The 25,971-nt window shown below is 39.8% G+C and overlaps 1 protein-coding gene across 1 annotated transcript in view; it reads right to left on the bottom strand.

Annotated features, from left to right (window-relative positions):
- Positions 1-25,971, bottom strand: part of SHTN1 (shootin 1) — a gene marked incomplete at both ends in the record, with an annotated part of 66,366 nt that overhangs the window by 21,770 nt on the left and 18,625 nt on the right. The window contains 6 exons of the mRNA XM_082486505.1: positions 556-702; positions 12,973-13,067; positions 15,727-15,808; positions 16,782-16,879; positions 20,197-20,365; positions 22,493-22,587. Coding sequence (XP_082342631.1) covers positions 556-702; positions 12,973-13,067; positions 15,727-15,808; positions 16,782-16,879; positions 20,197-20,365; positions 22,493-22,587 — 686 coding nt within the window. The remainder of the gene's footprint in view (positions 1-555; positions 703-12,972; positions 13,068-15,726; positions 15,809-16,781; positions 16,880-20,196; positions 20,366-22,492; positions 22,588-25,971) is intronic.

Here is a 25,971-nt window from a genome sequence, read left to right as displayed (position 1 = left end):
GTCAGAGATGGATCTAGTACAGTTTCAAATAATGTATTTGTTTCAATCCTAGCACTTTAGATCCTATCACACCACTTTGCAGCATTTACCTAACACTTCCCTGCTCCACTATGTCTCGCTCCTCCCCATGTATTTCTTTAGCAAGCGACCAGACTACTAATGTGAACTGCCTACCTCTCACCTCCTGGTCTTCTCAGCTTATCCCCCCAAAATACCCTTTGTATTACTCAACATCCAAAATATTCTCCTGTCATCTCTTCTTTACTTAATGTAACTTGACTTAATGCTTGTAATTGCACTTTATGGCATCCAGAATAAAATACATAACTAAACCAGAGCCTTCAGGCTGAAAAACCTTCAAGTTTTGTACTTCTGTCTTACCAGTGACCCAGAAGAAGGGAATCACAATCTTCTCTGAAGTACAGTTTTTAGACTGTGAACCCTTATGGGGGACAAGATGTCAAATAATTCTGAACATAACAAATACATGACACTCCTTAAATTCAGGAGGCTTTCAAAGACTTCTGCATGAGATGAAAAGTAAACTTGTTTTACCTTTTGTTGGTGTTGAAGTCTCTCTTCTTCTAATGTGTGGGTTAGCTTAGCATTGTCATCCAAAGCCTTCAAAAGCTGTTGATCAGGAGCAGAATTCTGCAGAAGCAACTGACTCTGCCTTTTCATCTTGTTTTGTTCAATGAACATCTGCCAAAACAAAACCCACCCCCAACAAAAACAATAGTTAAGCACAGTCTAATGCTATCCTGGGAAATATGGCAATTGGAAAGAAAACAAAAAAAAAAATTGACATTGTGTTAATATGGTAGACCTAGAGGGGAAGAAGGTGAGAAGGAAGGGGAAAGTAAGTTTGAGAGCAAGATTTGCAAGAGGTGAGTCCACACTGAAAGGAACCAGGTGTTTGCTGAGAGAAACACCCACTGCTGCACCTCAATTCCCACATGTTGGCAGCATTCAGAATTTAAATGCATCTCTGAATTTTGTTCCCTGGAAACAGGAACAATCCGATCCCTATTCTCAGAGCTCTGGAGAGGTTGAAAGAGCTCTGGGTGGAGGAAAAAACATCTATGAATTCACAAGCTCTCTCCTCAAACACATCTGCAAGCCTTGACATAAAGCCCACTTATTTGAGTGTTACCTGGATCTGAGAATGATGGAGTGTCTTTGGGAAATGAATTTCAGTCCATGTTTGTGTAACCAGCGTATGCACTTGCCCCGGGAAAAGGCATTTCAGGGCAATTTTAGCCTTCCACTCCTGATCCTTGCCTTTTTTTTTTCTTCCCCAGTTATATTTTTGATGTGGGGAATGGATACATTGGGAGGGGTGCAGGGGGGAATCAAATGATCTAGGGACATGACATTGATAAAAATATACACATTTCTCTAGGCTTCACCTAAGGGGTGCAGAGGCTGTGAGCACATGCAGTTTCCGTAAGAGATCTGCTACTTCCAAACTGTTTAGGAACTCGGAAAAAAAAAATTGCTTCCTGCCAAAAAAAAAATCCTAGTGAATTTATTCTGCATCTTGACATCTCTTTTAGGTAGAAGGTTGCTCCCCAGGCAACAAGGGTTTCCACTCTTGAGAAACTCGGCTCTGCCTGTTCTTACAGCAGAAATAGGGATTGGGTCACCCTGAGGTTTCAGATGAGTGTGCACAGGTCAGCAAAGCGTGCCACTTATGGCAGGAGAACAGAGAGCAGCCTGAGAACGCAGACACTCCCTTCAGACTGTAAAAACACTGTTGTATAGCACAGCAAAACCAAGAAGATATTTTAAGACCAATGTACTAGAAATACAAAAGTTCCATGAGATCTTTTCAGGTTCCCATAATACTTAGTCACAAACCAAAATTAAAGATACAACATATGGATTCTTCCCATCCAGTGCTAGTGCAATGCTACATGACTTATTATTTTTTTTTAATATAATTGAATTTTAAAGAAACAGCAGCTGATGCAGATTTGTGGCAAGCATTCTGTCCAGAGCTTTGCATCGACACTTCAACTGAGTTGTCTTAGCAAGCAACTCTCTCTCTAGCTGTACGCACAGAGCGCGAAGCCTGCTGACCGTGCTGAACTTTTAACTCACAACGCAGCCTGCTTGACCCTGCGTGCCAAGAAGAGTCAATTGATGCGGCCTTAATACTAATAAAACCTACAATGAACACTTCATTGGGCAAAGCTGAGCCATGGGGGTAGGCAATAAAGGACTGGAAGTATTCGATGAAGAGGAAACAATGAATACCGGCTCTAGTGGTATACTTTGTTATAAAACAAACAAAAACAAATTTATGACAATACACAGGCCACTGTGGCATGGTGCAAATGCGCACTGGACATCAGCTCCCTGCCCCAAAATTCTGCCAGTCAACCCTATTATGCTTGCATTACCTTACACTAGTAGGGCTGTGGCAAAAATGATTCAAATGCAAGGGAAGCTCAGAATCAAAGCCAACCCGTAAAGGATTGCCTCAGTATCACAACTAATCTATTTGATTAACATTTTATCTTCTTCAAAGAAACAGCATCTTTGAAACATCACACTTTAAAAAGGCCTCTAAACCCCTGCTAAAGAACTCAATACTGTCGCAAAACCTCCTGCTTTCCAGTTAAGTCAGTGAAAAGTTATTTAACCCTAACAGAAACAACATCTCTCTAGAAGCCACCTTTAGCAAACATCACAGTTTACCTACTGTGAACTTTCAAAGCAAAGTTACAACTTGGGTTTCATTTTTTTTTGGAATCTGGAAAATAGTTCGAGGTGATAATCCAGATTATTGTTCGATGAGTTTCTGCCACTAAAACCAACAGAACAGAGTTGTTCCAGCCTGAGGGAGCAGAAAGCTGCCAAAACAAGAAGAAATCAAGTACAGCAACTTGATTTCTTCAACTTGAGCAGATACTTCACCAAACGTAGAAAATTCATATTCACTTTGTTTGATGCTCTTCTGCAACAAAATGAAAAAAAAAATCCTCTTGAAGAACTGGGTGAAAAACTTTTCATTGAGAAGTCTTCACATGAAGTCCTGCATTTTCAATTAACTGCATAAACTGCTTTCGTAACATTGCAAATACATTCCTGCTTACAATGTATGTGAGAACATTTTTGCCGCCACAAAAAAAAATTGTTGCTCATAACTTAATGCTGCAATCAGATACATGGGAATCAATTTCTCATGGGATCCATTTCAGAAGTTACTTACGCACATGCCCTTGAAGTACCAGCATATTCTAAATGGAAGGGACAAAACTAGACAAGACGGTCATGGCAGATAAAGCAGAAAGAGAGCTGGTGATGAACTGATTGCAAGTTTTTGAGAGGTTGCTCTGTGTGTTTGTCACAAGACAAAAAAGACCCTTAGAAATTAATTCTAATTTAAAATTAAAACAATTAAATCCTTCTTCAGCACGGCAGAAACCCGACTGCCTGCACAAGCCTGAATATTAATTAAAGTGACTGCTGAAAGGGCAAAACAGCTACTAACAGGATTATTTGGACTAGGTGGAATTTAACCAATTGATGGATTAGTTCCGACTTTGCCACCTGCTAGACAATTATCTGCAGAGTATCCCAATCAATGCTAGAAACTTAAGTCTACGCTGGAGGAATCTACTGAAACCACGACTGCAGCTAAAGGCAGACCACAAAGGACAATAGTTTGCTTACATCTACCATTTTCATTTACAAAATCTCCAAGTGTTGTGCAAACCAGCTACCTACATTTCCTCCATGATTTTACAAACAGAAGCTCCAAAGTGCAGGAAAACTGGGAGTTGGCCACTTTCTATCAGCAGAGTTTGCACAGGATTTGGGGAGGGGGAAAGAGAAGGGAGTAAAATCTTGAAAATAACAGAAGTTTCTCCCTTGACCGTAATGGGGCCACGCCTCATTCTCAGACCCCTGCTCTAACCATTACCCTACAGAGTGTTCGCTGCAGCTGTTTTTTGTTTACACCAGAGCCGAAAAAGGAATTCTTCCTCATTAAAAAAGTTAGAAAGCAACTCTGTTAGTGTCAAGTCCCTGGGAATTTCGATCCTCGTTCAAGTAGCATTCAGGGTATAACTGGATGCTTTCCAACTAACTCCTCTCCCAGTAGCAAAATAAGGCCAAAGGAAATGCTTTAATATCCATATGTTGCTACATTTCCATCTACATATCATTTGGGTAGTCACTCTGTGGAATAACTTTTTTGTCTTAGCTACAGTTTGAAGGGAAAAGAATGTCTCAATACAGCAGCACTGTTACAATAAGGTAATAATTGGTTGCATAAAGTAAATAAAAATCAGTGGCAAACACTACCCGCTATGAATAGAATAACAAAAGGTACATAGGAAGGCAGAGTCAAACTTTGGAAGTCTCAAACAGAAAAGAGAAGATCAGTCAGATGAGCAGTTGGCCCTGATTTCAATCCTTGTCAGCACTGCTCCATCCTCTGCACATCCTAGTGAGAAATCAGTAAGTCATCCTCATGGAGTGGGAACCCACCCATTTACATTTGTCACAGCTTACAGGAGCTGATGTCCTTTGCACTATGTGTACCCTGAAGCCTTACAGTCTTGTGTTCAGACTTGAAATAAGTTCCAATAGAGGTAGGGTCCAGGTACTTGTATTTCCTCAAAAGAGCAGGCTGTTACAAGGACTTTATGTGAAGGGGGAACAAAGTGATTTTGTCTGATTATGGCTTGACAGGGCACTAAGTGGCTCCAAATTCAGGAGGTACTTAGTTTAAAATATAAATCCAGGTGTGGATTTTAGTTCAATGGCTAATCAAGAAAAAAATATATATATACTCTTAACTTTGTAGCTGCTTAACTGTACTGTATTATCAAGGACACCTGGGCTTGTGAGCTTCACTGCATATAAATATTACAGCAGGAAACAATAGCTAGTGGGTGTTTTCGACACAAGAGTTGAGAAACAGATGTATCTTATTAAAACACATTAAGAAACACACTCATAGTTTGGACATGGACCTAGAAATGTTCTCTCTACACTCAGGCTCAATGCAGCACATCAAGCAATAATATCACCCTCAGATGAGTTACAAATCCCTTGAGGTTTAGTGGGTTCACAGGTGTCTGAAGTGCTGCTCAGGAAAAAAGCAACAACAAATAAATGGGTTCTGCAGTTAGGACACAATCCAGAAAAAAATAAGTATGTGCTGAAGTAAGTTAAGTGCATGTGGCATTACTCTGATCTGAAAATTTTGTATCCGGTGCATATATTCTTCTCCACCTGGGAACTGCTTCTATGGAAAGTAACCATCACATGATGTTAGGCAGAAAGAGAAGATTACCCAAAGGGCTAATATCAAGGGCATGGAGGGCACAGGACAAGACTCTAACAAAAAAACCCAAACAACGTGAAGTATGGAAAACCAGAGCAATGCACATCTGGCAATGTGCTGTGACATTCATCGACTTCCTCCTTCAGAGAAGCCAAAGACTAACCCTAGTTGGATTTTCAAACTGCCACAGAAAACTGAGCAACATACTGCGAAAAAGGACATATGCATAGTAATGGGCAGACAACAGTCACTCCTCTCTCTCTAGATGATTCATAATATTTTACGGTTAATAGTTTTTAAGACTTGTATCAATTTTAGACTAATAAAGATATGACACAGTTTCTTTAGTTATTTGGCTAACTGCCAGACAACTTCTGAAGGGACTATTTCTAGAGCTACAAGATGTAGCATTAGTACGTTTTGTGCCTCAAATGAAGAGGTCTAATTTACTCAGAATGGGGAAACTGGAATAGATGAGTTAACCCTATTTCTTGCCCATCATTTGCTTCTCACCACAGAGGTGCTTGGAGCATGTATTTTGAGTGTGAGAAAACAGAATCCCCATCAGCATTCCGACTTCCTTAAAAACACAGTAGTATTTATTTTACCAGTCTCTTCTGTACAAAAGCGTTTGTCAAATTACAGCCCTCATTCTTCACTTATGAGGCATAACTGCCCAAGGCCCAAAATAAAGGCAAAAAAACAATCTCTATTGTCACCGACTTCTTCATTTCCTGCAGTTAACGGTTTTCTTTTTGCCATGGTAGAAGTATAGTGATACATTCTATAATGCTCACAGTTTTATTGCCTTTAGACACCATCTAATATATTCAGAAATAGATCATATACCACATGAAAAAGGAGGAAACCTCTTCACTTTTTTTTCCCCAATAGATTAATTGCCTGAACAAAAAAGAGAAGGAGGGGGGAAGAGATTGAGACCAAAGAGATGGTTTCCTAGAGCATACATCTGTTACCGTTTCACAAGCCTGTTCTTGGGAAAAAGCTTGATGAAACATATTAGTGTTACATCATGCTTCAAAAGTGGTAACATTCAAGCTCAGGAGAATTCAAGTACTAACCACTTATCATGTCTCTTTAATTATTATTTCCAGTTCAGTCAGCTGGACTGCAAATTAATTCTCTTCAGATACCAGTTGCTGTTGAACGCTCCTTGGTAATACACAGAGCATGGTACTTGTAAGCATAGAGCTGCTCCATGAGTGCTGGTTTTGCACAATCCACTCACAGATGTAGCACGTTAATGCAAAAGTCCTCACAAATTAACCCAGAAGGTCACAAATGCATCTCAGGAAGAGTTCTTTGGGAGCTCGTGTCATCGAGATAACCAAATCCATTGCACGCAACCTCATGAGTAGTGCAGACATCTGTTAAGAACGACAATACTTTTTCCTAAGTCTTATAAAATGATAGCCACCTTGTATCCTTCAAATAAGGGAAAATTCGGTCCCAGATTAAGTAATGCCAACTGTGCACTGGCCCAGGTACAGGATCAAGGCATTTTGAGGTTAACAAGTTAAACGCAAACATGTTGCGTAGGAGTTACTTACAAACACAGACATAGGTATAATATGCTGTTTTAATGCATCTGTAAGTATTGAAAATTGGAAGGAAAGTCAAGGAAAAGATGAACAACATACATTACAGGTCCACGTTATTGTTTTAATCCATCCGGATCACAGTTCCTTTAAACACAGCCTTTCAACCTCTCAAACCACAAAACTATTTTACAGATAAAGCACTTGGGACTTACATAAGCACTTGGGAAACCCTTCATTTTTTTCCAGTTGCGTGTTTTGAGAAAAAGCCTATGCTAGCTTCCAAAGGAAGAGAAACCCCAACAAACCTGCTTAGCAGTTTGACACCTCATTTCTATTTAGCCAAAGTACAGAGAACAGAAAACAACAGCTCAGTGCTAACTTTGAGATCACACTGCCTCTCCTCCAGGAGGTTTCCAGCGTAACTTTAGGTGCAGGGGTTGTCTCCATGCCAGCACACATGACAGTAATAAACTGTTAACTTTACAAAATATTATTGCAAGGCAGGATGTATGCTTAATAAACCATTTATGCCAGGTTATTTTGTTAAACTCCTGGGATTTTTACATTGCTAAGACTTTCAATTTACTTCTCTCACTGTGTTCCTCCTCTTTTGGCTTGCTTTGGCTGTATGTATTTTATTTTGCTCATCTTTGTGGAAGAGTGCTTTTGAGGGCTAGCCTCTATATGCTTGCGATGGCCTTCAAGATACTCTCTGCATTCCTTTGTTTTCTTATAAACGGCTCCACAAAGAGCTGAGAGATCTTAAAGTGTCTCTTAAAACATGACACTAGAATTCTGGTTAAGCTTGCCAAGATTCCTGTGTTAACAACCCTGTTTTATTCAGGTAGGTACAGATTCTTCCATGCCCCCGCCCCTTACACACTCTATTTATTTAGTTCTTTTATGCAGATTCCTGTACCTTTCACAATGGATTGTGACTCATTTCAAATCCTCTTTCTTTTTCCTTCCCCCTCTCCACACCACGGCTGACAATATTTACTCAGTTTCTTTAGAACCTCTAAAGAGCACGAATTCTAATGTTTGAAGTTGGATCATTTTTGATTAATTAAATATATATTATGGTGGTGCCAGCAGCATGACTATAATTAAAGCTGTATTGGATTTTTTTTTTAATCAAAAGCTCTGATTTTCAAGTGTTCGCTCACTCCTATATGTGCTTGCTCCCTCCTTCTCTCACTCCTTGTCTTTACTTTCCCACCCATCTGTGTTCGCTTCTGCACACACGCTCACCCACCCATTATCTCTCACACCTGCACTCCCAATTGCTCACGTTCTGTGGCAAATCCTCCTCGCTTGTCAGAAGGGCAGGATGCAAAGGGCATCACTTCGAAAAGCAGCTCTCACCAGCCATTCATCTGATCTCCTATCACAGACACAATACAACCCCAGGAGGGAAAAGCTAAAAGATGAAGCCATGCTATGGAGAAAGGAGTTCATCTGAATACATGGGCCAACCTCTCCATCAAGGCAAGCTTCAGATACCTCAGCCCCTTAGAAATACAACAGGCCCACCACCAAACAAGCCCCTCCACAGGCATTAAGTTCATATTTCAGTGAGCTAAAACACACATCTAGGCTGTTTGAGATGCCACAAACAGTAATACGAAATACGAAAATGTGCTGTTCTGAAGTCTACGCCGTGGTGCTGTGGGGACTCCCGTGTTACTTGGAGCCTATTTCCTTTCTCAAAGTGCTCCAGACAAGTCAAGCACAAAGCACTGAATGTGCATTGTTGCCTTTACTCAAAGCTATTCCTTCTCTCAACAGTGCACAGCTTATCAAAACCAACCTTTATGGCTTCTGCAAAATTCAAGCAAAAATCCAGCAAGGCTTTTTGTTTTTTCAAGAAACATTATTTAGGGACAGAGAAAACGTGTGGCTGATGAAAGAAAGCAGAAAATTCCTGTACATCCTTCGTGTAATCCAAACAGCTCCTGTAAGCACATCCTGAAAACCTCAGCTCTCAAAACACAGCTGTGACCTTGTGGCATGATCCACTCATACAACCTCACCCAAGCATAAAGCTTTGCTGTTGTGGATGCTGTTGTGGGCCAGAGCCTGTCTCTCTAATGTCTCAGGTCACTAAAGGGATACCATCAATGTGAATACCATCAATCCCATGCACAAATACAGGCTGGGTGGAGAATGGATTGAAAACAGCCCTGAGAAGGACTTGGGGTGTTGGTTGATGAGAAAAGTTGGACATGAGCTGGCAATGTGTGCTCACAGCCCAGAAGGCAACCGTATCCTAGGCTGCATCAAAAGAAGCGTGGCCAGCAGGGTGAGGGAGGGGATTCCACCCCTCTAGTCCACTCTTGTGAGACCACACCTGAAATATTGCATCCAGCTCTGGAGCCCCCAACATAAGAAGGACATGGACCTGATGGAGCGGGTCCAGAGGAGGGCCACAAAGATGATCAGAGGGCTGGAGCACCTCTCCTATGAAGACAGGCCGAGAGAGTTGGGGCTGTTTAGCCTGGAGAAGAGAAGGTTCCGGGGAGACCTTATGGCAGCCTTCCAGTATCTGAAAGGGGCCTACAAGAAGGCAGGAGAGGGACTTTTTAAAAGGGCAAGTAGTGATCAGAAGAGGGATAATGGCTTCAAACTGGAAGAGCAGAGATTTAGAATAGATATTAGGAAAAAAAAATTCACTATGAGGGTGGTGAGGCACTGGAACAAATTGCCCAGAGAAGTTGTGGCTGCCCCATCCCTGGAGGTGTTCAAAGCCAGGTTGGATGGGGCTTTGAGCAACCTGGTCTGGTGGGAGGTGTCCCTACCCATGGCAGGGTGGTTGGAATGAGGTGATCTTTAAGGACCTTTCCAACATAAACCATTCTATGATTCTATGAAACCAGGCCAAAGATAATGGAATTTTTAAGTAATTTGAAATGCTACTAGTTCCCCAAACACAATTGAGCAATGCCTTTGCTGTCACATGCTCCTGTATTAAAAAAAAAAACTTTCCTAAAATCTTTCTGAATACCATGATACCGAAGGAAGAGAAGTAGGTCCACAAAGCGAAGTTTAACACAGGCCTGAAGCTCACTGTTGTAATCACTCCATTTTGGACAGGGGAACTTCATGAAATGAAAAGCCTCAACTGAACAGCTACGTTGTCAATCTGCAACAACAGGGGCCCATATTTTCGGAAAAGACAATAACTAAGTAATGACAAAAACCAAGAAGCACTTGTTTGCAAATAATCAGCATTTCTTTGGCATTGTACTTAACAGCTTGCCTGTCAGCTTGTTATTCAAATACAAGAAGTACTTCAATATCATCTTTCAAACTGTATGTGTTTGAATATTACAGTTATGAATCTAAACAGAAGCAACACTCTGGGCCCAGAGTATCAGATTATACTCTTTTATGATCTGAAAACCAGCTTAACTACACATTTATAAATTACTCATTTCTGCGAGATGTAAGACCTTTACAAACAACATTCTGTTGTAAGTTAATGAACAGAAGCACATAATTGTTCCGTACTTCAGAAAATAAAGCAAAGCAACAGTAGGAGATGCAAGACAGACACTGTAATAACGCATCGTAAATGAACATGTTTAACATTCCCACAAATTTGTTTTCTTAAAATCTGAAGATATCACAGTCAACAAACACTGCTAATAAAACAGTAACGCCTGCACAATCTCAGGAGGTTTAAAAAAGTTGCGTTATAAAAATAGTTATCATAAAAACACAGGTAATAAACAAATGCAGGTTTCCTAAAATTTAAAAATAGTTGCAAGAAGGTAATATTTTGTAGCACAGACTGGTAACAGTCTTGAAAAAATTCAAACAAATACTTAATAAGCATAGGCAATATTTTATTTAACAACTTTTGGTCACTAATAAATCCCCCTATCTTTAATAAATATGAATGGAATTTGCAGATCTCATTTTTATTTCTGAAAAACCACAGTGAGCCTTTGATCAAAATGTAAATGGCCCAATGGCAATGAAGCCATGGCAAAGGGAGGTGTCCAGTTCTGGTCCGCACCCCACAAAGCTCTGTAAGAGTGGACTTCGGAAGAGGCTACATGTGCAGTCTTTTTGATTTCAGAAATCACTCCTCTTGAGTGATTTCTCTCCCAGATCTCTTGGCTCTAACAACATCCTAAAAAGTCCATCTCTTTACCCAAAATTTGGCAGTTAACAGGACATTTTGATAATCAGTAAATAATTTTCATTACTATCATTTCTTGTTCCCCTGATGGGGGAAATATGTCAGCTGCTTTAGCTTTGCCTGAAGCACAGTTACGTTTTCAACATGTGGCAAGAGATACTGACAACAATGGGCAGGAGACTGCAGGTAAGGGCATATATGCAAGTTACATAAATTTAAATTTACTTCAATCATAAGTTGACTTGATGAATGATTGAAGCTTCAGTAGTGGAATTGATAAAGCAGTAATTTATCTAAAGCTAGGTTATACCATATACCTGTACGAATGAAAGAGAATCTGTCAAAGCTTAATACACTGGAATCTGCAAATTCCTTTCTCCCTTAGCCTGACCACCCAACCCTGCAAATTCTCCTATCAACAGAAAGAGAAATTGATCTGTACTCAGAAGTTAATAGGTTTCTGCCAAGTTAGTTCCTTCAGTGGGTTTCCCAAAGGGTCAATGGGGTGACCTTGCAAAGGAAAGAACAGGAAGGAGTGGCACAAGGTGGAATGAGGAGAAAGAGAACCAGCACCCTTGGCCCATGTGCCCTGCAGTTCTCCAGCCTTTGTACATGGCACAGAAAGAGCTCTCAGGCATGAGAGAGCGAGTGCAAGCAACATCGGGGTCGACTTTCTCACCCCTAGCTTCCAGATTTCCAGATTTGTTTACAGTTGAATCTCAAACCCCCAAATTCATTTCATTTAAAATGTTGCTATATGATTCTGTTAATCTCCAAACCACTCAAATACCCAGCAAAAACCTGCAAGATTAACAGAATACAGTAACCCTACTCACTGTTTTCTATACAGGTTCAAAATGCATATATGCCCTTGCTTACAATCACTGACTGAATGCAGTTAGATGCAGGAGTTATCAAATATATTTTTTAATTTTTTGAGAGAGAAACAGCAGCAGCAAAAACAAAAAGCAAAAGAGCTCTCTACTTGGACAAAGCTGACTTCCTGAATGCTAAATACCTGCTTGCTGGCAGCCATGGTTTCAAAATATAAAATCCACTTCATATCAGATGTTTCCCTTATTTACAATCTTTCAGTACTGATGAATCATGTAATTTTGATATATAACAGCTTTCTTTAAACCTGAGCTCCCTGAAAAATGATTGCTTAGGAAGCCCAAGTTTTATGAAAGAAAATATTGATGCATGGCTTGGGATAGAAAAGCTTGAAAACATAACCCAAGTGCAGAGCTCTCAAAATCCAGAGCGCAAACAGAAAAAGAACATGAGCAAAGAAAAAAAAACCCAAACAAAACCTCATGATTTTATAGGGCTTCAGTCTATCAACAAAATGAAAGACTTTGTCAGTATTTTGTAAGGCAATCACTTCCAGTCACAAGCCATCGGAGCAATGACCAGCCATTCCATAACGTTACCCAGTAACTCATTTTCCTCTTTGGGAGTTTATACCTTTTCTAGAATGTGGAAACATTTTTTTTTCAGCTTGAATGCTCCCTGCACTAGGTTATTCAAAAGGCATATGTTAAATAACAGCTAAACTTGCACAAATCTCAATATTGTATTTTGCAACACGTTTTTTGCGAGTTCACATACTTTTCAGGGAAAACACTGCTTCAAATTATATCACTAGAAAGGCAGCTAAACTTTCCCAGACCCAGCCACTGCATATACCACAATGAAATGTGGCTGACTAAGCCCATTACAAATTTAAAGCCTCACTTTAAAAGGAGAAAGAGGTAAGACTGCATGGATAATTCTGAAGTGCTTTATAAATGCTGTTGAAATAGTAAACCCATTTTACGGATGTTAGTGAAGTAGTATGTGGACATTCAAAGACATCTTTTGAACGAGAGCTGGGAATTGAAATCGTCATTTAAGCTGGTAGGTTTCTGCCCAGCTGCAATGGCTTCATTTTACAAGATCCCTTTTTATTGACTATTTACCTCTTGTGCAAATGACTCTGCTTTCTTCCGCAGGTTCTTTTCCAGTTCAAAGTTTACATGAAGCTCTTCATATTCCTCTACTGCCAGCACAGACACTGTTTATAAGAATAAAGCAATATCAGAAGTAAAAGTGGAATAGGTCAAAATAACATCAAAATAAGTACTTCTTGATTTACCCAGATAAGCTGTTATTCCCCAGCACCATGAATCCTCAAACGAAGGTATAACTTAGCTTTACATTTCCATATACAGTCCCCTTTGCAATATTTGTCCTGTTTGCTCTAAACCTCACTGTATAGAGAAGCACAATTACTGATCTTCTGAATAGAGTAATACTCCTTCCACCTAGACTCAAAACTCCAGTAGCACATGTAGCAAAGACAATATTTCACCTCTTTGGGTGTAAGAAATCAAAGCCTCAGGAGAGCCTTGCTGAACTTACCAAAGATGTCTGTGTTATTTTGGAGGCACCTGTATTTGCTTGCCTCATTTGAGTGAGTTTTGACGGGTGCCTTTACAACAGAGATTTAAAAGAGCCTCAAGAAGAAAGCAGTGCAATTTGTGCTGCCCGTATTTAAACTGTGCTCACAAAAGCGAGGCTTGTATGGGTGGCTAAAGCTAACCACGGGGCATGCTTCCCCAAACCATTCTGAACAGGCCTCAATCCAGGACAGCGAGCACCATTTGTAAGTACTCAAGTATCATTTACGCTTAACGTGTCTCAGTGACTACTTGCGTAAGCTTTAGCTCTTACTGGCTGAAGAGTAGTTTGCAAGATGATGACACTATATTTCTAACACTGTCCTACATAAGTTCCTTGCTTCTTTGGAGACGAGCATAACAGTTTTTAAAGCTCCGTACAGTAAGTGGTACTTCAGAGTGCGGGATATACATCCCAGACCACCTGACTCTCAAAATGATGTTAACTTAAAAAAACATACCACAATAAAAAAACAAGCAAACAAACAAACTTGCAAAGATTCAAGATAAATTCCCCAACTGTGACTGAAATGTGTTGATTACGGGACTGAAATGTGTTGATTACGGAGCTCCAAGACAGTGCCACATAGACACAAGATACAGTAGGTATTGAATAGACACTTTGGTAGGTCATTTCAAGCATACAAAAACCCCATGCCTGTGCACTACGACCTAACCTGATATAACTCCTCCCTCCTGGAAAACATGCAAATGTTAAACAAAGGGTTGCTCTTTTTTCAATTGTGCTTAGAAAAAAGAAAACATTCCAGAAACATTTGATCTGTCACACTATCCCATCAAAAGCTTCTTCAAGCCGGTTTGTCTAATCAACATATCCAAAGTTTGGTGTTTTAAGAGTCTTCAAGTACTGCCTGTCAGACTCATGCAATGCAGACACATGAAAGAGGTAAGAGACGAACACTTTGTGGAAGCTTACAGAATATACACTGCTACGCAAACCTCCTCTCCCTATCCTGAGGGACAGCTGCAGCATTCATGGAAGACACTGTCCCACTGAACATTAAAGGAAAAAGAGAAAATAACCTCCCACTAAAAGTTCATACATTTCTCTGTAATTGAAAACTAGGTTGTTTCCTTGAAAACATGGACTACGCTGATTACTTTTTCCGAAGAAAAAGAGAATATTATTGGCAGAAAGCCATGGCATGATTGGAGTCTCCACTACTCCAAATATTGCACTTATCTTCTGTATTTTCACTATTTAGCTGTGGGTATTTCCACAGGTCATTCCGTGCAAAGGCAGCAGCCCTGGCTGTTCTCTCCACTGCCTGAGAAATGTTTCAGAATTCCTGGGAGATGTCTTAAGAGCTTTTTATTTATTCTCCCCAGGTAAGCAAGTAAAACACAACTGCAGAGGAACAACTTGAAGATAAATCAGAGTAACTGGGAATGCAGCTGAAGACCTCCAGGATGTATTGTTAAGGTGCTGTTGAACAAGTAACTAAATGCCTCTGGAAGGTAGAACAAATGATGTATCAAGACAGGCAGGCATTAGAGGTCAGACCCATTGTCTTCCACTTCAGGAAAATGTGAAACAGCCAAGGAGACTTTTAACCAAATAATTTTTAATTTTACGAGACTAAATCAGCAACAAGAGAAAAGGGCACAGTAATTCAAGGCACTGAAACCTCTACCCTCTCCTCTGACCTGCTTTTGGGTCATCTCATGTGGAAGCACTCACTTTCATTAAGCAAAACCTTTCCTCTTCTGAGCCCTGTGTCTTTTTAGACTTTCCCTGCCCTGGTTTTACCTCTCATCTCTTTCCAGGAAAGGAAAGTTCCTGCTTTCCTTCCATAACTTGGAAATCCTATTTATCTCATTCCCAGCACTCTTGGCTTTTTCTCATCATCCTCTGAATATATAAGTTGCTTTCAAGTCTTTAAATATTCAAAATTATTAGCTGTGTCCCAAATAAAAGGAAGGCAATGTAATCATTTGGGAAAACTGGAGATCAAGGTTTGAATTCCATCTCTGTGACGGACTGCCTTCCTGTCCTAGCTTGTCGCTTATGCCACAGAGCAAAAAGTTTTCTTATTCTCACATTCAACCCGCTATTTGCATTGTCACATTTTTCCTGGAGCAGAGACAGTCTAGAATAGCCCATGAGTTTATGCAGTGCCTGCAGCAATAAGGCCAAGTATCAGATCTGGACCACAGTCACTGTTCTGTAACCTACTCTTTGTACTACAACACAAAAGCTCTGAAACTTCTGCAAAGGTTGTAGCAAACAGAGAACCTGCTGCGACCACACACCTCTGTTACATTTCTCCAACAGTTTTTGCTGCTTATTAACTTCTGTTGTCAAAACAGCCTTTTCTTCTTTCACTTTATTCACCTAGAAAAGTGTGGAGATCAAAAATAGAATATTTTAGTTAGTGGCATAAGGCATATAGCAAGACATAATGCAAGCAGTATTTTGCATTCAGTAATTCTGTTTCTTAGGTTTGGTTTGATCTTAGGGTTTCCAGTGGGGTGGAAAGCACTTTTACCCCAACTTACAGACTCCATAACAGATGGCATTAAAGGGTTATGAACTTATCCTTCACGTGGGGCTCCCATGGCCCAGTCTCATGGCACGTACCAGTCACAGCTGCAAATATAACATCTTTGGAACCTTTCACGATGAGGCACCATAGCACCTGGTTGAAAAGTTACTAGCTTGCCCTTGACTGTTTGCATTTTAATATAGTCAGGCTGCTGTTTTAGTTTTTTTCCTGGGCTCTGTTTATTGTCCAAGAGCTGTCAGCTGTGTCTTTCTGAATCCAAGTGTTGCATAGACAGGAAGAACCACTAAGTCCTGATTTGCATCAGTACATGGCTTATCCAGTTTTCAAGCAGCATTGAAACTGTGCTGGCTCAAAAAGCCAATTTGCTGGTCTAATTACCATGACAGGGCACTGCCAATGGCTAAACTCAAGGATATGCTCAATGAAGTAGCACCAGTGATTAAACTGGACATCCTCCAGAACTATTTCTTGCAGATCTACAGGTTTAAGGAAATAAAAAAAAAACCAAAACCCTGCAGGCTCTGATGGGTGAGGGGCTGTCAGGAAGTGGAGATGAGAGTTATAATATGGGCATTAGAACAGATCATGAGAAGTCATGTGCCAACAATAGCAGCAGACTAGACTCTGATGCAGAAGACCCCTTCTAGGTGTACACTCTAAATGGTCCATCATCAGGCTGGCAGGACATGCGATTAGATAGTATTCAATTAACTTCACAACTGAGCGTTTTTAGCAAAATTAGGTACAAAAAGTACTGACTACACGCTAACGTGGTCTCGCCTTCCATGGCACAATACATACTTCTTCAATTACTTCTACAAGTTTGCACCTCAGGTTTTCCAGTTCAATGGCTAAGGTCTTCTTTTCCTCATGAACAGATATGATTTGATCTCGCAGCTCTACAGTTTGAGGAAGGAAATGAAAAAATATATTTTATTCTTGGAAGAAAACAACAAAGGGAATGTCATAGCAATGCAAGTACAATCAAGTACGAAACACCTCAACTGCATACAAAGCATCAGTTGTATTCAAGGTACATCCTCAATAATTTAGGAACTTCGCTTTAAGTGTCACGTAACAGATCTATAACTGAGCCACAGTTTCAGATTTACTCTATTGAGGTAAGCTGCCTTGTTCAGTATCTGCCGTCTTTATTTGCATTCTGAATGATTCATTCCCCGCTATAACAGAGCCAATCCTGCCACCGCAGAGTATCCTCAGTTCTACTCAGGAGATTGTCACATCACAGAGACTCTGGTACGGAGGTAGCAGAAAGCAATTTTTAACAGGCATCCTTTAAAACAAATTAATGCACTTCAATTCTTTTTGGATCATGAGTTCTTGTCACAAGGGAAATAAACAAAACAACAGGCAGTTAATACTTGGGAGGTTTTCACTGAAGAAATTGTCCTGAACAGCTGCCAATTTATAGTCTTTGTAACATTATGTGAACAGAGTCAGAATATAACCTTTACTGATGGAAGAGCTAATGCTTGTAATTTTCCCCTCAGAATTTTTGTTCCTTAATTATCAAAATATGAAATAAATTAAATTCACAATGGAATAAAACATTTGATTATAATCACTTCTTAACAGGAGATCAGTTTGAATACATAATATATCAAGGTTTAGGTTAACATTAAAACACCACAAAAATATAAATTTATTGATATATATTAGCTTTCAGTAAGTGCTCTCATTCCCCACATGCTTCCAGTATTTCATAGCACTGCTGTTCACTGAATACCAGCCACAAGTTGACAAAATTGTTGCTAATCAATTGCAGATGATGATGACATGATGGATGTCATTCTGTTTGGTCTCACAACTTGAAAATGTTGGTTCTACTTCAGAATCCCTCCCCCCTGCCTTCCCCGCCCCCCCAATTCAGGAGCCTCAGATTTATTTTCAGCCAAATTAAAGGCACACACATTCTAAAGTAAACAAAAAGACTTGCTTCCCCAGAAGATTCTTGAACCAAATCGTCTGCTTTATGGATTTGTGCCTTCCAGTGAAATTAATGGGAAAAAAAAGTCTCATTGAAATGTATGGTAACTGGATTAAATCAGGTCTTACAATACTTATATCAATCTCATACAGAGATATCCATATAACTAATTCTTTATAAATGCATACAAGAAATGTTCCTTTTCAGATACAGTGTATGCACTAAACTGCTTGACCAACACAGTTCAGTTTTCAGTTCTTGTTAAATCCAAAAGGTCAGCTGAAAAGAAAAAGAAAACCCCAAATCCATACATTAATTTCAGGTACTCTGCTGAGACCACTCTACACTTCCGTTAGGAACTACAGATTTACCATCACCTTTCCCTAATGTATGAGATGATTGCAAAAATAGAGGAGGTATCTGAGGGACAAAATTTTATTCCTTTAATAAATGAGAGGCCTTTAATCAAAGAGCCTCAGACTGTACTACCTTATTTGTACATCCTTACAGAAAAGTGGTGGGAGGAAAGGAATTATTCCAAGAAACATCCCATATTTTGCTGAATGGTAAGAAAGCTGAAAGACTTCCGAAGCTTCCAACACAAACCACAGCTGCTTGGAATCACAAACATGCATAGAAGGGCAGATTTCACCTTGGACAACACCAGAAAGCATTAAGGGGAATTTTGAAAACACATCTTTCATTGCATATGGTCTTTCACTTAGCAGGTAATCCAAGATGTAACCTCAGATTTTTCCCTGAAGACGAATGCCATGCAGCTCAGCTCAGGCTGGGGACACAGCTCTAACACTGCCTTCTGGCACATGTTGTCAGATCACTCTGCTACCATACACACACACACGCATCTCTCCAAGCACAGGCGTAGAATATCTTCTCCTACAGCAAACGGGATGCCGATGCTTTTAAAAATACTCAGCACTTGTAAAAGTAAGGTCATTAACATTTAATAATAAGGCCAGAGAGAGGAGCAGAAGCCAGGAATTCTAAATCCTTTACAACATGCCGCATTTTGTTCTTTAATGAATTCTTCATCAAGACAGAAAGCATATACATCAGAGCTCTTCTTGAAATATTTCTCTCATTTGACCCTGCTACCCTCCTAACTGCGTTCTCTGATCTGCAGCCAGAGTCTTTGCTCTCTTTAAATGTATCCTTGACATCTTTCTCTAATAAAAGACAGGAGGAACTCCAGAGCCTTATTTCCGATTCAGATGGGTTGCATGGTGTGGGTGACACCATTCTCTGCCTCTCTTCCTACATCTATAGGATGGAAAACTGTTCATTATAGATGGATACTATGACATCTTATTTCTGGGGTGGGATTTTTTTTAAAGCATTTTTACAAGGCTCATACTTTTTTCTCAGTGATACCTTGTACCACTTGATTGAGGCTGCTGCATTCCAACAGAAAACAAGGTCAGGCTGACAGTTCAGGAAAGCTGTACTTCGACATCATTTGCTATTGTAACATACTATCAGAAAAAAAGTGAAAGCTCTTTTTTTTTTTCTTTCTTTCTAAAAGTGAACTGCCTAATATCTCTCTCTGTCACCAAATGCATAATGTGGGCATTCACTTTTTTGGATACTATGATATAACAACATACAGAATCACAATGACTTCATCAGAGTTAGATGAGAAAGGAAGGCAGATTTTGGATTACAGACTACTAATCGCCTTTCAAAAAAGAACCAGAAATTTCTTAATAAAGCACAGTTTTCTCCTATCAATGTATTTCCATGTTCCCAAGCTTTGCTGTTTTACCCAGTACAACAGTCGCTTTTTAAGTTGCTTATTTGGTAATAGCTCTGGAATATGAATGAAGTTTGTGCATACAAAGGTACATAATGGAAATAGAAATGGAGAGTCCTGTCTTATAAGCTTTGAAATAGTGACATTACAGTTGAAGCAATACCAAGGTGACCTTGTCCTTCTGCTTAATGTTTACTTTGTTAAGGATCTGAGGAAATATTTCTTTTACTGACTCAGTAACATTGAACTCTCTCATTGCGTAGATCTCATTTTCCTATTGCATTGTAACTTACTTTGCAGGCTGTATATCCACCATATACATTACACAGTATCACTACAAGCCTACCATGTTCTTACAGTCTTTTCTGGAAATTCTTTGATGACCCCTCTCAGAAGCATGACTCAGAGCCAGACGGATATCTGGTCCAAACAAATACTGCCATCCTTTAGACAACTTTTGTCTTTGATGGCGGTGTAGGCTCAGCAAAAACACTCACCTTTTATTTGCTGCTGACAATGCACAGAATTGCATGACCCAGAGTTAGCTTCTGTATCTGTGGATGAATCGTCCCCATCAATGTTAATCTCTTCAGTGATAATTTCTGGGCCCAGTTTTGCCATATAAAGCATACTAATTCTTTTCAAGGTCTTATTTTCTTTGTTCAGCTGAAAGTTGAGAAGCACAAACAGTAAGAAGCTAGTTAGTCTGTCCTTAAGCTGCTGTGCAAGAAAAAACAAACAGTCAACTATACTTTTTTTCTCCCTTATTAAAAGATCTATCAAACAAAGAAGGCAAAGTGACATTAGATTAAATGCTCCTCCATTCAACATTAAAATGGTGTGAAGATGGGAAGCTTGTCCTCTTTCTCCTCTGAGGAGGTTTGAATTCAACATGATGATTCATCCATGCCCTTCTTTCCTCTCTGGTAATTCTGACTAATAAATACCCTGTGTAGGTTCAAATCAAATCAAATCAACTATCAAGCTTACTTAATGCTACACATTCTTTGTGATAGCTGCTTCAGCTCCTTACCCTTAAGCATGTACCTGAAGAAGGGCCTGTGTTCCTGAAAGCTCATCTAGTTTTGCCAGCTGTATCAATTGGTCAAATAAAAACTCTTACCTCCTCCTGTGCCCTTATTTTGCTTATAAACTACAAACACCACAACTACTATACTCCCAATCATGGCAGATGTAATAATTCCTTTGAATTATTTTCAACTTTCAGCAATTATTACTGTAGAGTCAATATATGTAAGATGAAAGTTGCATAACCCAATTCTTTATGGGTCAGATCACAAGTCAGAAACCACTCTGGGCTGGATGCTTAAACACATGCCTGGTTGGTGGATGATACGGAAGAGGTTCTGTAAGGCATCTCATCTTGACCAAGGTGCCAGGAAAAACTGAACAACAAAGACTGCTGCAAATGTTTCATTCTCATCATTTCTTTCATGGTTCTACACCCGGACACCCCATGCCAGCAGCTCTCAGCAAGATCATCAGAGTCTCGAGAACGTTCAGGCATGTATTGGGGTGACTGCCCACCCACCAGCTAAACATTCCCTGCATTCGGGTCTAAGAATGAGGCGCAATTTTCTACTAATGATGTACAACGTCTTGAAGTCAACATGCACTTCGGAAGTCCAATATTTACCTTGAAGTAAAACATATACTGAACAGTTAGGCTGACCCTAAAGTTTTACCTAAGCAATCATTTTTGATCTCCCCTTTCCTCTGCCCCCCAACTACTGGAGATTTACTTGAGGATTTCTTCATCTCATTCCTAAAGAGTGAAACTGAGGAAGTGGGAAGGGTGGTGTAAGGAACCCTATTTAGTCAGCTGATAGAAACAAATCAGCTTTGGCGAAGCAGGCCCATGGGGTAAAGCTAGACTTTGAACTGCCCCTGTACATGCACTACAGGAAAAGTGCAAAGAAGAAAAGTTGCATAAATATGTTCATTTTCTTACTTATATGCTGATTGTCTATCTTATGAATTCTAGTATAGTGTCATTATGCAAACAATTAAGTAAATACCTCCAGAAAGTACATTGCTAATGCATCTAAATTAAAGTGATTTCTTGCTAGTGTGATTTTTACCATATCTAAGGATGTACTTTGGGCAGGGGATGCGGAGGGAAAAAAAAATGAAAGAAGAAAAAAAGGCAGTCAGCATTGCTAATGAAATTTGGTTCAAAATTGCTGTAATCCATTTTCTGATGAAGTGGCTCAGATGCATTTTACACAACCAAAAATATATAACAGAGAGATAAAAACATTCTTTAATAATAATGCACTTCTGATGAGATGGAATATAGAAAATTACACACTTGCTAAATTCATCAGACTAGACGCAATCAACAGAGCAGCGGAGGTCACCTTTCCCCTGCCCTCGCTTTGCTTTCATAAACAATCACCTGAAATGTAATGCAGTGGTTGACTTTTTCCATTTGATTTAGACACTGAAATGCTCATTATTGTTTTATATCTCACACAGGACAGTTCTAAAACTTGTTTTCCATTTAACCTAAATGCATATAAAAACTAGATATCAAGATGCTGGTCCATGACTTACTGTTCCAAAACAGAACTAAATTAAAATGGGTATTTTTTTCTTTAAGGGCAGGAATTGTATTTTGCATCTCACATTTGGTTTACGGTTTTTGCCACGTCAAAACAATTTCACAGATCCACAAGATTATACAAAAACATATATGGGACATGTATACAATCTCAAGTTTAAAAAAAAAAAAAAAGAAATTGGATGAAACAGAATCACCGCAATTCTCACCTTAGAAGCCAAAGCCTCAGCACTTTCACGGCACGTCTTCTCAATTTCAAGATGGTTCTGAATACAGTTTACTTCCTCAATAACCATGTGAGAAACTAGGGGAAGAGTTTAAAAATTAGTCAGTATTTTCCTGCATTTGACACATGCATCCCATGATCAGAAATATTACATCTTTTTCTGTTAACTTTCTATGTAAGCGTTTCAAATACAGGGAAGTATGTACTTAGATAATCTCTCTCCATGGATAGGAACTGTTTTGAACACTGAATATCTGGTTCATTGCTTTAAGCAACTCGCTCAAGCCATGTCTGCAGCATTAGAGAGGGAACTGGAGAACTGAGTATAAACTTATGGAAGTAGAAGGCCAGCAGGAGCCTCCCTGACCATCACCATTCACCGTCTCTATTTCATTAACGCTTGAGGAATCAGTCAGACAACTAGGATTGTCCCTTCAGATTGCCATCATAATCCTCTTGAAAATTGGGTACAGACACCATTTTCAGAAGATTAGAACCTCAGTATTTTTAAATAGCAAGATTAACTCAGATGTCTTACAAAGATTATTTTCTCCTTCCAGTCTTCAGGTTTATATGGTACTTTAAGTACCATCACACTTGCTAAACACACTGTACAAGAAGAGACATATAGCACAGGCACGGGGCAAGTTTACTAGGAAATGGAGAAAGGAGTTGTGGGACCAAAGACCTCCATGTTTGTAGTGCCTCCAACAGTACATGCTCCACTGAAGTCAAATCATTAGCACAGCACAGTTCCTTCTTCCGGTTCTGCCCCATCAGCTCTGAGGCCAGCTGCAGCAGCTGGGATACACCCTAATAGATGCAATCCTGATGGAAACGCAACACTGCTTGCACTGCCCGATTTTTTGTCAACCTCAGCTGAACAACCCAAGTTCTGTATTACTCTATGGCTGTGATGTCCAAACTCTTTCTTATTTGAAGTCTCTCTGTGCTTGAGCATGTCCTAAAATAAGCACTGTGGTCTCACACCCTGCCTTCACAGTCCTACACAGATTCCGACATACACAATCTTCCATGAGACCAGGGCTGGAACGAGCTGCCCGACTACATCTGAAACACATGACTGTGCTACTGTATTTGATCTCACAGCTGGAAGAGCAAGAGACACATCTGTCCTTTGGACCTACAGGACCCTTATTACCGCAGTGAGATATGCAATATTCATAGAGTGACCAAAACGTTACAGAACACATTTTGTAACATAGAACACCAGTGTGGGTTAGATGACATTTAGAAGCACAGATGTGTTTTGATTTGCAATTCCTCTCAACTTCCAGCAGTACACAGGTACTTAACTAGTGTTGAAAATCATCTTCTAAGTGACAAGCTTCAAGTCACACAGGGGATCTGGAGCAAAGCAGGAAACCCAACAATAGTTTTCCATTTCTCAGGCTAGCACCTCACTCATTGACACCACTCCTCCTTGGCTCCTGGCACCCTTACTCATCCTAACCAGCAGCCTGGACCCTAACTCTGAAAGTCATTTCATGGCACAGATTCCTTTTCAGCCCAATGTCAGGATTTCCACGTGCAGAAAGGACTGTTTGCAGCTGAACAATACTTGGGCGCAGGAACAAGGCTGGAAGACTATAGTGTAAATATGGAGAACTTTTTCTATTATCTCCTTCCATTTTCATGAAGATAAGCTTTAACAAATACTGATTTCATACCACTGGGTAGAAAGTCCCACTTGCCCTCTTCTTCTTTTGCCTAAATACTGAAGAGAGATACCTACGTCCTCTTTGATATCCAGAGGTCATATCAATGACTACAAAACAGGACTTCAGGACAGGAAAAAGCAGGCTGTTAACATAAAGCAGACTTTATTGATACCTAGTCAATATTAACTAACATTTTCCTTAAAAACATGGAAAACCAGCAACACATTGGAGTTCGCTGTCAAATCAGTAGCTGCATGCAAGAAACAAGTTCTACAAAATATGAGCAGCCAAAAAAAAAAAAAAAAGAGCAGGGCAGAGTATTGGGAAATCTTGGTCCAAAAACTATATTCACATGAAGTCTTTTAACAGCAGAGCAACCACACCTCTTTCTTTGGTTGTCTTTTTATTTCCATTTTCTCTGACTTTGAAGAAATTATCTGCTCCAAGTGTTCCGTACCAGCTTCTGTATTTAATTTGAGAGGGGAAAAGCTTCAGATAGTACATGTCCACATCTCTTCTGTTTTTATTTTACCTAGCTCTGGGAATTTTGAGCAATGAAATGCTTTGCACAGGATGAGGGAGCAGTGGAGATACAGAGCTGCTCCCATTTTACAGACAGGAATCTAATGGCCTCAAGCAAAGCTAAAGTTAGGAAACAAGGATTGGGCTCACATGGTAGAACTAGGGATTACTCTTGGTTCATTTAAACTTAATTAACCTGCAATTATGATTAACTCAGGGGAAAAAAAATCTTTCCAAATTAAATACAAAAATATATTATTTCCTAAGTCTGTCCAAAGTTCTTATTATGTCAATATTAAAATTCATAAAGCAGCACTAAGTGGCCTGAAACATCTCTAACCTTGACAGTTTTTTTCAGGGGTAATAATAATCCGCAGCAAATGCAGGCCAACCAAAAACCACTTAACTAATTAGTAGTTGCAGTCACCGAGAAAACATGAATCAACACTGTTATTACAAGTGGCACATTTGAGTGGCATCTAATTATGACTTGATGAGCGCGATACTTGCATTATCAACATTACTACTGCATCCCATCAGGGACTAAAAGCCGCTGATGGCATTGACTGCGAGAAACTCCCACTCAATGGTACTGCAGCACCCAACAATCTCCTTGGCAGGGGCACCCTCACTAAATGACATGTTAAGCGTAATTACTGGTAGACATTGTAAATAAACAGGATTGGAAGTGAAAATTGTACCAAGTGCATAAGACACAATCTGACACATTGGAAGTGGCAGCCTTAATTGAGAGTTTCTTTGACTGCTCAAGATCATTTCAACTGCATTTCTCGGAGGACAGTGATTATAACTGTGGAGACAGACGGCATAATGGTATCAGCACTGCTGACAGAGCAGTGAATTAAATTGTATCTGCTGTTGTGTGAAAGCCTTGATGAGAGGTACAGATCCTTAGTGGTCTTATCATTATAACACAATGGTCATGTTGTCATCAACCTTGCTGGCTCCAATTGAAAAGAAATGATTGTGTGTTGAAGCTTTCCCCCCCACCACCACCTTCTATCTCTTGTGCTCAATAGAACCAATTTTCAGAGAGCTATGAAATCACGCAATAGGCCCTAAAATGCAGCTGCTTGGCATACAAACGGGGCCCCATTAAACTAGAATCACACACAATATGTGTTTATGCCAGGAGAACAAATAGAAGCTGAGTACAGGCCAAGTTTATTCACAGACACAAAGCCGATGTAGCTCTTCATCAATATAATTGCCTTTTATATTGTCGTTTAAATAATGG

Source organism: Vanellus vanellus (genome assembly GCF_965231255.1).
Source record: "Vanellus vanellus genome assembly, chromosome: 7".
In the NCBI taxonomy this organism is placed as follows: domain Eukaryota; kingdom Metazoa; phylum Chordata; class Aves; order Charadriiformes; family Charadriidae; genus Vanellus; species Vanellus vanellus.
This window is presented reverse-complemented; position numbering and strand designations above follow the sequence as displayed.